Source organism: Melospiza georgiana, chromosome 22 (assembly GCF_028018845.1).
Source record: "Melospiza georgiana isolate bMelGeo1 chromosome 22, bMelGeo1.pri, whole genome shotgun sequence".
In the NCBI taxonomy this organism is placed as follows: Eukaryota; Metazoa; Chordata; class Aves; order Passeriformes; family Passerellidae; genus Melospiza; species Melospiza georgiana.
In genome coordinates, this window is record NC_080451.1 from 10580080 (window position 1) to 10594772 (window position 14693).

A 14693-nucleotide genomic window follows, 5' to 3' on the forward strand; every position below is an offset into this window, starting at 1 on the left:
GAACTGGGCACAAATGTGAGGCAAGGCTGAGGGAATTGGGATTGTTTTACCTGGAGGGAAGCCCTGGGCAGCCTCCTCACGACCCTCAGTGCCTGAGGGGAACTCAGAGGAGGTGTGCAGGGACTGCCTACAAGGGCGAGCAGTGACAGCACAAGGGGAATGGGTTCAACCTGACAGAGGGCAGTTTTAGATCGGAGATTAGGAACAAATTCCCTGTGAGGGTGCTGAGGCTCTGGCACAGGGCACTTTGGATGGAGGATAACTCTGAAAGCATGCAGGGATGGACGGGGTTTGGAGCAAGCTGGGGCAGTGGCAGATGTGGATGCCCAGCGTCGGTCTCCTCACGCCATGCCTGTCCCTCAGCTGCGGCAGTGGCAGATGTGGATGCCCACGGCAGGTTTCGGACCCGGCTGATGCCCAGTGTGGCTGATGCCCAGTGTGGCTGATGCCCAGTGTCCATCCCCAGCCCAGGCCGCCATGCCCGTCCCTCACGGCTCCCCCCGCACTGCCCACATGGTCCCGCCCGCTCCCCCCACCCGCATGCGCCGCGCCGGCCCCGCCCCCTCGCACGGGGATTTTCCACGAGGCCCCGGCCCGGCCGCACGTAGCGCACGCACGCGAGCCCGCCGCTGGCGCGAGGCGGTCTCAGCCAATCGGAGCGCGGCGGCGGACGGCGCTGGCCAATGGGCGCGGCCGGGGGGCGGGCCCTGTGCGCGAGGGCGGCTATAGGCGGGCGGGCACGGAGCCGTTGGGTCTCAGTCAGAGCCGGGGCGGCGACAGCGGAGCGGCTGCGGAGCGGGACTGCCGGCACAGCGGTGAGTGCGGCGCCCGCAGCGCCCCGCGGGCCCGGGGGCCGCGCTTCCCTTCTCCGGGTAGCGGCCGCGTGGCGGAGGGCCGGGCCGAGGCTCGGTGGTCCCCAGAGGGTGCAGGCCGCTGTGTGTTCCCGCAGCACCGGCGGGGAGGGGAGGCCTGAGCCACGGCAGTGTGCGGGGGCGGGGGTAAAAAGCGGGGGGTATGGGGGATCAGGGCGGGGGCAGAATCAGGGGGATGTGGTGGGTCAAGGCATCCTCAAACGCAGAGTTTAACCTTTTCCTTTTAATCATTAACAGTCGCTCTCGGATTGCGTGTGGTGATTTGGACCTTCCCCTCTTTAGTGGATGTCCTTCAGCTTCCCATCTCAAATATTTAACGTGTGCTAGCAACGCGTCTGTGCCTGAGGTCCATTGGGGTATTTAAGTGCTGGTTGTCCCCGGGCAGCGCTGGTGGGGGGAAAGCACCTGGACGTGCAGGTGTGGATAAGGAGCTGCTGTTGTAACCATCTCACCTGGTGCAGCGCTGCCAGAGACGATCCTGAGCTCTCCTGCCCCGTTACTCGCCTGCTGAGTCACAGGGTAGGGCCATGGCTCGCCGGGCCTGGCAGGAAGTACTGAAGTTTGTCATGCAAACCCACAGGAGATGAGCCAACGCAGTTTCAGGCCTCCATCTTACCAAACACAGGGAGAGAAAGTGGTTGGACGTGTCTGTGATTTGCTCCCTGCCAGGCATCCTTTAGAACCCGTTGGATCGTGTTGTAGAGGTGCGTTAGCAGCCCGTGCAGTGCAGAGGAGCAGGGGTGGAATGTGCCCATCTGTCCGGTTTCTAGGAGTGCTTTGGCAGGGGAATTAATACGTTGGGATCTGATAGAGTGCACTGAAAGGTCTCGGCTTTTTTCAGAGCACTGGTGGTATGAGAGTTGGGGTCATGAGGACCTTTAAGTGTCAGGAGAGTCTTCCACTGATAAATGTGGCAGGCCTGTAATTGGACACTCACTAGGGCAGTTATTTCTATGGCTAAACTTTAGCGTTGCTTTTTAAGTCTCCATTCAGTTTGCAGTGCTCAGCCTTAACCCCATATTGATTTTAGAGAAGACTGGCTGCAAGACAGCACACAAGGACAGGGTTTGGTGGTAGGGTTGGCTATAAAGAAAATATATTCTGATTTAATTGAAATAACTTTCAGTTGGAGTAATCTCCAGTTACAAGTACTGCATTCCCTGTGCAGGGTCAGGTGAGGAATAAGTGGTGATTTCTTAGACCTGAGCTGCTAGTGAAGGTCCTCAGAGCTGGCAGGGGCACACCAGGCAAGCTGGAGTGTGTGCCTTCCCCTGAAGGGAGACAGTGACCTTGTCAGCAGATTATGCTGCAAAAAAAGGTTTAAGGCAGTGTGCTCGTTAAATGCCACCGGGTGTTTGCGTGCTTGGAGAGGACAAAGGTCTGGGCAGGCAGTGCTGCTGTGACCTCTCTGCCTGCAGTCAGCATTTCTGGGGTTGGACCTGGGCACACAGGGGCTGACCCTTGTGCTCTAGGTGAGTTCACTGATTCCATTGTGGTGAGCTAAACAGCATCAGTTTTATTTTATAGCTCAAAGGGAGACTTGTTTCTTGAGCACATGAGTGGGGAGTTTGCAGAAGGAGCAGGAAGGATTTCTGGGGTGATGCCGTGCTGTGAAATGCCTCTTTCTGCACAGAAGGGAGGGACTTGTGGTCCTTTGTCAAGGAAGCTTGAGCAATGTCTGACCTGGCATTTCCAGTGGCAGTTCTTGCAGTGTGTGTTCCTGAAGGTCAGCAAGCAGCTCCAGCACTGCTCTGGGGGGTCCTGGGGACTGGCTGTGCTCTCAAAGAATGAGCCACCTCAAGTTCTGTGGCAAAGCCAAGGTTCTAAAAATGAAAGTAAGGTTTAGCAGGTGCCAGCCTGATAAACTCTGGAAGCCCTTTTTGGATAAGGGGACAATCTTCCTGTTAGCCACTGCTCGGTGCATCTGCAGAGCTGAATGTGGGTGTGGGTGGGACTGATAAGCAGAGCCTTGCAGGGATTTATTTCTAGCTTGTGTGTTCCCTGGTTGAAGCTAGGTAGTGGCAGCATGAAGGTCAGCCTGAAGAAGCTGTCTTGTTTCACATTTTAGTGCTATCGTGTGTCAGTGTGGGGGTCTGGCTGAAATCTTAGACAGCTGGAAGGGACACGGGGAGCAAAGGCTGCCTGTGCCTGTGACCTGGGGAGGGCAGGGTGTGCAGCCACCCCCTCGCTCACAGACTGGGAACCAGCAGCATTGCTAAGGTCATGTTTTTCTAACTTTGCACTAACTGTGGAAGGATTCATGACCATTTCTGTAAACAGGGTTGCCACCCACATTGGCTTGCCAAAAAAACAGCTTCCAGATAGTTCTGCTTCTGAGGCTGAGCTTTCTTCTGTGCAGATGGGCTGGGTTTGGTGCCAGTCAGTGGCTTACAGGCATGTGTATGACTTGGTTTTTAAAATGTAGCTGGGCTTATGTAAGAATTCCCTTACTGCAGTTTTCTGAAGTGGATAAATGTGAGAAGGGAGAAAGGAAGTATTCAAAGGACATGGGAGATTTTTATTCCTTTTAAGATGAAAAGTTAAGAGGAAAAACTATTCCTGTAAATGCTCAACAGGGTGTAACTATTAATGCAAGTTTTTAACGAGAGCTGTGGCTGCTTCTCTTTGGTCATGGGTTCCGTTTGGCTCTGAGCAGCTGCTGTGCATACTAAGAGCACTCTGTGCATGCTGAGAGCTGTTGCACTCGGGTCTCTTATCAAAAAGAACTCTGAACTGATAGCAGAGAGCTGCTGTTTTGGGAGCTCTTCGCTGCTCTGACATGATGAGGTGAAGTTCCTTTAGATTTGTCATCTGCTCCTGCTGCTGCCTAGGGTCTGATGATGCACTTCAAGTCATTTGGAATCATCAAGAGATTGTCCCTTGCGCATGAGGAAGTGATTTTTTTTTTTTTTTTATAATAAAAGTCATGGGACACTGGAAGAGCTTTCCCAGAGAAGCTGTGGCTGCCCCATCCCTGAGAATGTTCCAGGCCAGGCTGGATGAGGCTCATCCAGCAAACCTGGTCTGGTGGGAAGTGTTCCTGCTCATGGCAGGGCATGGGATGGGTTCAACTTCATGGTCCCTTCCTACCCAAACCATTCAGTGAGTAACTGTAAGCTCCTTTCTCAGGTACTAAAGATGTCTATCACCAAGATCCATGCCCGTGAAATCTTTGACTCCCGTGGCAACCCCACTGTTGAGGTAGACCTGTATACCAACAAAGGTGAGTCCTCAGCTGCAGCTGTTCATCCCTGGCTTAGAGCTGATAGAACCTGAGCAGGCAGAAGTGTACAGCCAGTTCTGTTCTAGCAGTGGAGCTGTGCTGAATTCTTCCTGCACACATAAAACTTGTTGGGACTCGCTGTGAGCCTTGCAGAAAAAGCCTCTGCCTCATTCTGTTGGATGAGTTTGCTGAGCTCGAGTTCCTGGCCTGGGCAGTGCAGGGTTTTTTGGAGGGTGCTGCTTCTTGCAGCCCAAACTGTGGGAGAGCTGTTCCAAACCTGCCCTCCTTCCCCTGCCCCAGCATAAACTGGGACAGCACCTGGAAACTGTTCTTGAGCAGCTGCTGATGGCCCTGCTCGTCTGTGCTCCCCACACTCTGTATGAGTACTCTGAAGTTTAATTCTCAATTTGTCTGCAGTGGCTTTCTGTAATGACAGAGTCTTCTGCTGCTCAGCTGAATTTTGGGTAATGGTTTCTCCTCTGCCCAAGTATTCAGGCATGACTGAAGAACATGCCTAATTGGGCTTTCACATGTAACATCTTATATTTTTAATTATTGTAGGACTTTCCCTTGGTTTGTTAGCTGTTCATCCCACATCTGATAGGATCTGACAAAAGCATTGTGCAAGCTCATACCAATGTGATTTGGTGGAATGAGCAAACACAATGGCTGTAATACAGTGACTAAAGAGCTGATCTTTCTGCCTCAAAAGATTAATGCAGTCATTTAATGAGACTGCCCCCACTAAGCTCTTTGATTTAGTGGGATAAGGGAGAGGCTGGAGGCTGAAGTTGGCACCTTGAACCCCAGGCAGAGCAGGCTCCAGAGTGCAGATTGGCTCCAAGTTCAGCATCCTTGGCTGGACGAATGGGCTGTCTGGGTGGCTCTGCTATTGCCAGAAGAGCTCAGAACTCCTGTTAACAAAATAGGTCTCCTAATTGTCCCTTTTATACCATATCCTAGAAGAATTTAAGAGCTTGCCTTGCCTGAGCTCAAAAGCAGATCCAGTGAATGAAGCTATCCTTTTTGGAAGGGGAATGGAGGCCTTCCTTAACTCTTGACATGCCAGTGGAAGAGGAGGAGTCAGTTTGCTATTGGTCAGTGAGCGTGAGGGAGATGCTGTCATGAGCAGAAAGCCCTTGTGGGATCACTGTATGTGAGCAGAGGTGTGGTTTGCAGGGCTGGGATGCTGTCTGGCTGGGGGATGGTTGGTGTCTGAGTGTGCCAAGGTGTTTTTCCTGTTGTGGACAGGTCTGTTCAGAGCTGCTGTTCCCAGCGGTGCCTCCACTGGAATCTACGAGGCTCTGGAGCTCCGTGACAATGACAAGACACGCTACATGGGCAAAGGTACAGCTGGGGCTGGGCACCCTGAGTGCCCTGGGACAGGCACTGGCACTGCTGGGCTCCTGTCCCGCTGTCTGTGCTGCACGAGGCCTGGCAGCTGGGCAGGACAGACAGACAGCCGCTCCTGTCAGGCGTGGGCTGAGCTGGGCAGAGGCAAAGCAGAGGGGGCAGGGTTGGTTTGCTGGGCATGGCCTGCAGGGTGGCTGCTCCAGCAGTGCAGCTGCCTCGTGCTGCAGGGCAGGGCACCTGCATGGAGCTGGGCACACCCAGCCAGGTGACTGTCCCTGGTACAGGGTGTCCAGGTGTACTTTGTTACCCTGCTCCCCTTGTGCTGTGTGTTGGTGCGTGGCACAGTGCAGAGGGCTTTACCAGTGTGGTCAGGGCATCTGAACTGCCAGCACCAAAAGCCTCAGTCATCCTGCTGTTAGTCACAAGGGCTTTTCATAGATCAAATTTTCCCAGAGCCCCTAAATCTGTCAGCTCTGAGACTGCAGGCTCCTTAGATCTCCCAGCATGTTGAATCCTGAACCTGAGGTTTTGTGCCAGCTCTGTCCATTGAATGTGCAGCTCTGCTGACCTGCCAGTCAGGTGAAAAGAAGCTGAAATATCTTTTGCCTATTAAGAAGAAACAATTAAAGTGGAGAGCTGAATTGAACTTGGAGAGCCTTGTCTTAGAAGATTCATGGCTGTTAATGCCTTAACAGAGAGCAAATGCCTGGATGACTGACTGTCCCAAAAACCTGAGGCTCTTGTGCTGTTTACCCAGGGCACTTTTCTTGCAAAGAATAAACGTGTATTTACCTCACTGTGCTAAATGTGTGTGTGCTTAGGCCTGTTAAGTCTGATCCTATGGGCAGTTCTTAATGGCATTTAATTAGACTGTGGTTAACAGGCTGTAGCTGAAGGGCTTTGTCAGCTGGGAAATAACACAAGTTATGAAGAAATAATTATCAAATGGGAAGAGCTGCAGATAGCTGCTAGGCCTTTTGTAATAGAAGTCTGCAGACTTAGACCATTTGGAAAAGCAATTAATATTGTTTAGGATGCAGTCAAATAGCATTCATCATTCTGAAGCTTAGGTTTTTGGAAGTCTTTAGACACTACACAGCAAATAAAGTGATGTTATAGCAGTGTTACAAAATAGTGTCAGGTAGTGGAGTGCCTGATGCTGCCTGTGTAACTGCTGGGGAAACCTTTTCCCTCCCCTTACTCCTGGATTCTGTGAGTTGGTAGGAGAGCTCATCCTAAAACCTCCCTAAATGCTGATGTTCAGGCCCTTGAGGTTTGGGCTGGCAGAGTTACACAGACCTGGGCTGGAGCCCAAACACAGCCTTGCACAGCTTCCTCTGCTCTTTGAGCCTTTGTCTCTGGCCCAGTGCTCGGTGCCAGGCCCCTGCTGCCTGTCTGTGTCCTCTGCTGCATCCCTTGGGTTGGCTGAGTCTCCATCTGTCCTTGACTGGGGTGTCTGTTTGGCTTCTGCCAGGTGTCTCCAGAGCTGTTAAATATGTTAACGAGTTCCTGGCCACGGCACTGTGCACACAGGTAATGGATGTGCTCCCAGTGCAGCCTGGCACTCGGATCAGTCTCTCCAGTGCATGGCCTGGCACACTAACTGGCATTCCTGGACCAGTCCTAGCCAATGCATCCCTCATGTGCCCTCCAGTCCAGCCAGGGCCTCTGTGTTCACACCTGGCCATGAGCTCAGCTTGGGCTGGGGCAGCATGAGGTGGTTTTCCTGGATGTTCCTGAGATCCCCTACTAATCCCTGCATAACCTGTGTGTTGACCAGTGTCTGATCTGCTTGTTCCTTCCAGGTGTCTCAAAAGCTGTTGAGCACGTCAATAAAACGATTGCACCTGCACTGATTAGCAAGGTAGGAGCAATCTGTCTTCTCTTAACATCTCCTACAGCCAGGCAGGATCCAAACCTTCCTCTGGTGGGGTGGCACCTGGGGGGGGTCAGCCTGTGTGTTGGGGTGCATGTGAACAAACTGACCACAGCACTGGTTTTACTTAATTTACTTAATGAGTGCACATCTAACACGTAATGGAACCTTCTCCAGCAGCCTGGTGTTGTGGTGTGCAGAAACACTGCAGCCCTGGGAGCTGCAGGGCTGCAGCTGGGATACACTGATGTATGCTTCAGAGAGTGCCTGAATGATGAGGAGGGGCCAGCTTTTATCCAAGCAGGGCCATTGGAGGGGAATCTGAGAGCATCTAGAACAGTCTGCTTGAATGAGATTCCTTTGTGCTTTGTGGACACCAAGCCTGGCCTACAAAGGCTGGTGCAGAACTCGGTGATAGTGGGTGAAGTGATGGCACATGAACTCAGCTGTGAGCCCTGGGCTGCTGCTGTGTGATAGTGACAGGGATTGGTCAGGTCAGCTCTTGGGAAGTGTCCAGTGCCATGCTGGGTAGGTGAGGGCTTGTGGGCCTGTGCCTGGTGTCAAACAACAGTTTGGTTGCTTCTCTCTGCAGAATGTGAACGTTGTGGAACAAGAAAAGATTGACAAGCTGATGCTGGAAATGGATGGGACTGAGAACAAATGTGAGTGGGCTTTGTGTTGCACTGAGGGGGTAAAAGATAAAGATGAGTCAATTGAGTTCTATTTACCAGAGCCAGCAGCCAGTGTATGGCCTTGTGCTGTGCACTGACATAATTCAAACCATGGGCTGGTATTGCTGAGTCTCTCTTTATAAGGACGCTTGTCTAATCAATGTCTTCCCATTTCAGCCAAATTTGGTGCTAATGCCATCCTGGGTGTGTCCCTGGCCGTGTGCAAAGCTGGTGCTGCTGAGAAGGGAGTTCCCCTGTACCGGCACATCGCCGACCTTGCTGGAAACCCAGAGGTCATTCTGCCGGTTCCTGTAAGTGCCTGGGTGGGGCAGCCTGGCTCTGCCTTTAGCCTGGATCAGGCTCTGGGGACGAGCAGAGTGATGTAAGGGCTGGTACCAGTTCCAACCTGGCCTTTCCTGCTTCCTCCAAGGCCTTCAACGTGATCAACGGGGGCTCCCACGCTGGCAACAAGCTGGCCATGCAGGAGTTCATGATCCTGCCCGTGGGGGCTGACAGCTTCAAGGACGCCATGCGGGTCGGGGCAGAGGTCTACCACAACCTCAAGAATGTCATCAAGGAGAAGTATGGCAAGGATGCCACCAACGTGGGGGATGAGGGTGGCTTTGCCCCCAACATCCTGGAAAACAAAGAAGGTGAGAATGAGCTGAGTGTGGGAGGAGGTGGAACTGATAGTCTGGCCAATACAATGACAGGCAGGATCAATAGGATCAAAGGTGTAGGACTTCCTGCTTTGTCTGTACTCTGTTTCTTACCCTGGCAGACATCCTCAGGTGCTCTGCTGATGTGGTCAGGTATTCCCTTGCATATCAGTTTGTGCGGTTGGACAGGATGGTTTTTACTGCAGTGCCTCGTTGCTCTCATTCCTGTAGCAGCCTAAGGGAATCTTGTGCCCTTGCAGTTGAAAAGTGGTGTGGGAACTTGTGTGCACTGAAAGTGTTCCAGAAGTCAACATTCAGATATCAGTGGAGTTGTTTTTCTGCAGACAGAGGGAATACAGTTTGTGCCCTGCCTGGCTGTGTGTGGGAGGGCACAAAGGCTTGCCTGGAAGCTGAGGCAGTTGCTGCTTCCATGGCCAAACAGTTCTGTTCAGGAACCTGTGGGAGAGGCAATTTGTCTGTGGGAAGCAGAATATCTGTTCCTACAAACACTGGAGGAGCTTTCTGTGCCTCTCCACAAGTGGAGCTGCTCACAGGCAGTAGGACATGGGCTCAGATCAGTTGATTTTTGCTTTACAATTGGTTGTGTTATTGTGGAGGGGACTGGTGACCTGCCCTGCCTTTTCTGAACACACTGAGACAGCACCAGAGCTGTCCCAGTGTCACAGGCAGCTCTGCTGGGTCTGTGCCCTTGCAGACATCAGGGAAGATGACCTTGAATGACAATTACATTCCAAAGAATTTTTATTGCTGGCTGCAGCTGCTTTTGCAGTTTGTGCTACATTAGCATCTTACAAAACACAACCAAACCCACACAAAAAGAACCCAAACAAAAGGCCAACCCAACAACAAAAGAAAACACTTGATCTAAGCTTCCTGCTGCAAACAGCCCAGCTGCTCCCCTGCAGCTCATTGGGGTCACTGGGACTCTGCCAACAGCAGCACAGTGGGCAGCATCCAGAGACTTCTGCCGAGTGGTTCTGTCCCCTCTGTGCAGGTAACAGTGCACGTGGGGAGCAGGTGGGTGCCCAGGGGAGTCTCCTGTGCAGAGGAGGCCCTGTCTCCCTGCTGCCAGGCTCTGGATGCTCAGCACTTGCATGGTCAACACCTGCTCTGCAGCTAAAGGGGATTAGAGTGCAGGCACTGCTTCCTGCCCACATGCATAAAGTTGAAAGAGGATGTGGAATCATCTAGTATTAAGCTTTCTGGGCTGACATGTAGTCCTGCCTGAAGAGATTAGGAATCCCATAATGGTGTCTCAAGGGTATTACAAGCTAAAAGCAGTATTAAAGTAATATCTTGTTCCAGTCGGTTCAGAAGTGGGAGAATTTAAGAACCCTTTCCTTTGGGCTTCCTGAAGGGGTGATGGAGATGGTTTGTTTGCCCTGTGGGTGTGCTGCTGTTGGCATCCTGCAGGCCCTCAGCAGCTGCTCTGTCTGTGTTACAGCTCTGGAGCTGCTGAAGACAGCCATTGCCAAGGCTGGCTACACTGACAAGGTGGTCATTGGCATGGACGTGGCAGCCTCAGAGTTCTACAGGGATGGCAAGTACGACCTGGACTTCAAATCCCCTGATGACCCCAGCAGATACATCACTCCTGACCAGCTGGCTGACCTGTACAAGGGCTTTGTCAAGAACTACCCTGGTGAGTTGCTCATCCGTGGGAGTGGTGAATCAGGGTTGATTGCTGAAGGAGGGAGTTGGTGTGCAGCCCCTCTTACAGGAGAGACTGAGAGCTCCTGCCTCTCTCAGGGTCTCGGCAATGTTCTGGGAAGTGGGTGGCACATGCCTGCACTTTGGTGCCACTCATCCAAACAGGACCTTGGTGCTGGCATTGTCCTAAAGCTGCTGTGTCCCTCTGCAGTGGTGTCCATTGAAGACCCCTTTGACCAGGATGACTGGGGTGCCTGGAAGAAATTCACTGGCAGCGTCAACATCCAGGTGGTTGGTGATGATCTGACTGTGACCAACCCAAAGAGAATTGCCAAGGCTGTGGATGAGAAGGCCTGCAACTGCCTGCTCCTCAAGGTCAACCAGATTGGCTCCGTGACAGAGTCCCTGCAGGCGTAAGTGCTGCCCTCTGGGCTGGGCCAGGGTGGGCTGGCTGTACCTGGGGCAGATGGAGGGGCAGGGCAGAGCCCTGTGCTGCCCCTTGGCTGCTGGGCACAGGGCATGGGGCTGGCTGTACCTGGGGCAGATGGAGGGGCAGGGCAGAGCCCTGTGCTGCCCCTTGGCTGCTGGGCACAGGGCATGGGGCTCTCCCCAGGGTGGGCTGGCTGTACCTGGGGCAGGTGGAGGGGCAGGGCAGAGCCCTGTGCTGGCCCTTGGCTCCTGGGCACAGGGCATGGGGCTGGCTGTACCTGGGGGAGATGGAGGGGCAGGGCAGAGCCCTGTGCTGCCCCTTGGCTCCTGGGCACAGGGCATGCTCTGAGCTGCTTCTCTTGTCCTTTGCAGCTGCAAGCTGGCCCAGTCCAATGGCTGGGGTGTGATGGTGAGCCACCGCTCTGGAGAGACAGAAGACACCTTCATTGCTGACCTGGTAGTGGGTCTCTGCACTGGCCAGGTTGGTGTCTGCAGCTGCTGCAGTCTGGCTCTGCTTGATGGGATAATTTGGGGGTGAAGCCAAAGCCATGGTGCATGCACTGCCTCCAGGGGTGCAGGTTTGCTGTGTCTGTTTGCAGGGAGCTGATTTGTTAATGGACTGTGACAAGGGAACACCTTATCTTTTGCAAACTCACCTTTAATCAGCAATGTCAAAGGTCTTGGCTCCAGTGGCTGCACTGGGCTTTCCTGGTCCTGCAGCTGATAGCAAATGCACAACCTCTGCTGCTCCCAGGACCTGCTGTGTTTGCTTGGGCAGACACTGAGCCTGGTGCCCAAGCAGAGCTTGTGGTGATGCTCATTACCCTGAGCAAGTTTTGTGTTGGCACTTGGAGTTCTTCACTAACTTGGTGATTTCCCTCAGATCAAAACCGGTGCCCCGTGCCGATCCGAGCGTCTGGCCAAGTACAACCAGCTGCTGAGGTGAGCCTGGGCTGGGGAAGGGCACTGCTTGTGCTGGGCTCTGCCCCTCAGAAGCACCTGCAGCACGTGGCACGGGAGGAGCTGGGTGGGGGAGGTCCAGAACAGATCACACCAAGCATCCTGTGGTGCTGGACTGAGACTTTGTCCTCTGCACGGGGCACTTCTCTTGGCAAGCATCTCAGACATTTGGGTTGTGTCAGGTGTGTGGCACTGCCCACTGTGCAGGGGCTTGCTGGGAGCTGCCTTGGTGCTGTGGGACCTCCAGGTGGGTCAGGAGCTTAGGGCCAGGTGTTTCAGGGCCAGGTAGGTCAGGAGTTTCAGTACCAGGTGTGCCAGCTGCTCAGTGTGAGGCCTGTGCTGGTGCTGGGGTTCTGTGCTGCCTGCTGACACCCAGTGCTCTCTGTCCTTCCCCAGAATTGAGGAGGAGCTCGGCAGCAAGGCTCGCTTTGCTGGGAGGAACTTCAGGAACCCTCGTGTCAACTAAGTGTGGAAGAGTCCCCTCTGTTCTGGTTCAGCACTAGATATCGACTTAGATCACAATTACCTGTACTAGAAAGATAAGGGCAGCTGAAGGAAAAGACCAGTCTGCAGGTCCTCTTATCCTCTAGATGATCCCTTCCTCCAGTGTTTTCACCAACTCTGGTCTGTTAATTGTAATGCTCTGCTGCTTCTGTAGAACAGTCCCTGGGGGTGCTCTGTGTATTTAACACCCCTGGGGGTCATGACATTGTGATTCTGGGCATAAACACTTTAGTTCCCTTCTCTGTCTCATCTTCACCGTTTGGAGCCGTGTGATTTGCAGTGCAGCAAGAGGTACCTGCAGACAGAGACAGTAGTGTTTTTACATGTGATAAATAAAAGCATCAAACAACCCAACAGTGTGTGTGGCTTGCAGGTGTTTGGAGGAGTGTGGGGAGCAGGGATTCCCAGCTGTGCATCGTGGACTCGTGGAATGGTTTGTGTTGGAAGGGACCTTGAGGCTCCTCTTGCCCTTTTTCCTGGGGTTTGGCGAGAGGTTTTTGGGGTGTCTCTGTCACAGGGAGCAGAGTTGTGACCTCAGCCCATTCCCAGACAGGAAAAAACAAATCATTACACAACGGAGTGAGAGGATGTCTGAGCCAGTTCTTGCTGCTTTTTTCCGTAGTGTCAGATTAGTAGGAAAATCGTTAATTTCCGATTCTGATAATGAGTCCTGTGGTGCCCGGTGCTGCCCCCCGGTGGGCGCGCCGGGCCTTGCACCGCACTCGCACAAACCAATTCTGATTTTTAATGTTTTAAATCCTCCCCCTGGGGCTGGCACAGCCAGTGCTGCTGAAGGGCACCTGTCACCTGCTACCCTAAAGAATATTCTCAGTTCTGGTGAGGCAATAACGGGGAAACAGCCTTCCCTGGGCACCTGGCAACTGTGCTGCCTTAGGAGGTTTATCTCCTTTGTCAGGCTGCTCTTAAGAAGAGCTTTGCTATAAATACCAAATTTACCAGCCCCAGCTCTGGGCCAGGGCCTCCTCTCTCCCACATTTGTCCTTTCCCCAGGCCTTGCTCTGGGCTGGTTGCACTCTGTGGCAAATTTGAAGCCCACTGCACTTTTCACACTTAGCTGATCTCTGAATTAGACCTGTTAAATGAATAAACCAGCTAATTACACACAAATCCTATCAAGGGATTTTTCTTCTCTCAAAGAGGCAGCTTCTGATATCTGCAGAATGGTTTAGGAAGCTTTTTAGCAGAGCTGTGTTTAGGAGCATGGGTCGGGCTGCTCCTCACCTGGCACTTCAGTAAGTGAAGCCAAAATGCTCAACCCCTTACCTGGGCCTCTTTTTCCACCTGGTGCTTTTCTTTTAATGAGGATCAGAAAGCAGAAGGAGCTGCAAAATCAGGTCAGTGGTTGCCATAACTCGAGCAAAGCCCGAAGGGCAGTGGGGCTGTGATGGAGTGAGTGGCACGAGCAGGGCCTGGCACCTGGGCTGCTGTGCTTGTGTGCAGCCACCTCCTTGTGGGGAGAGCCAGGCTGGAATCCTGCTCTGCTCAGAGCCAGAGCTCACTCCCAGCTCTGACAAAAGCCCCTTCCACTATGGCTGCAAATGAATTCATTATCGTTCCCACCTTGTCAGAGCAGGGTGGGGAGAACACTCACAGGTCAATTACCAGGTGTGTGGAGCCTGAAATAACCCGGCAGTGGCAGGGCTGGAACATTGCTGGGGCTGCACAGCCCCGAGCTGCAGTCAGCTGTGTTCTCCTGTCTGTGAGTCAACCCTGCCGTGCCAGGTGCTGTGCTCACCTGTCCCATCAAACCCCTCACAGAAAGCTTTCAAGTTCAATCTGTGAGAGTATTTGGGCCAGAGCAGCAAGGTGCTTCCAGCTGCAGCCGATTCAGGCTCTCCCTAATGAGGCTGCAGCGTTGAAAGGAGTCCCTTGCAAAGGAAGAAAGGAGCCCCGAGAGGGGAAGTGCTGGAACGTGGGGCTGGGGTTTGGAGATAAGGATTTTAAACGTGTCAGAGAACAGTGAATGATTGGGAGCGCTGTGTGTGTTTGGAGTGAGGGGAATCAGTGAACAGGGAACAAGATTTGATTGCTGAAAATCAAGACCAAAGCCTGCGGTGCTGGAGAGGGGGGAGCCGTGTCTGCTCCTTAATCAGGGCTCAGCTCCTGCTGCACAGCTCCTCACCTTTCCCTGCTGTCCCCACGGAGTTGGACTCGAAAGGCTGTGCTTTATAACAGAGAGCAAATGTGGCACAGCCAGTGCCTTTATTACTGCAATAATTTGCAGGGATGGCACTCCTTGGAGCAGAGGAGGCATCAGCTTAGCAAACACGAGCTGGGAGGCTGCTCTGAGAGCGGCAGCCAGGCTTAAAAGCAGAGCTGTGGTGAGTGATGGCAGAGGGGAGAGGCAGGAGGTGCTCTGGGAGCTGTTCAGGAGCAGGATTTATAATGGAGTCATGCAAAGGAGTGCGCTGGGAAAGCTCCCCCGTTACCCCTGGGTGTGGAGGGGGGTGGAGG

General features: G+C 53.2%; 1 protein-coding gene across 1 annotated transcript; it reads left to right on the plus strand.

Annotated features, from left to right (window-relative positions):
• The first annotated feature begins 734 nt into the window (after positions 1-734).
• On the plus strand, positions 735-12572 carry ENO1 (enolase 1). The gene is made up of 12 exons (XM_058039385.1): positions 735-815; positions 4002-4095; positions 5347-5442; positions 7254-7312; positions 7917-7986; positions 8173-8306; positions 8426-8648; positions 10120-10317; positions 10537-10738; positions 11127-11235; positions 11638-11696; positions 12111-12572. The coding sequence occupies exons 2-12, from the start codon at positions 4011-4013 to the stop codon at positions 12178-12180; spliced, it is 1305 nt and encodes a 434-aa protein (XP_057895368.1). The 5' UTR covers positions 735-815; positions 4002-4010; the 3' UTR covers positions 12181-12572.
• The last annotated feature ends 2121 nt before the right edge of the window (positions 12573-14693 follow it).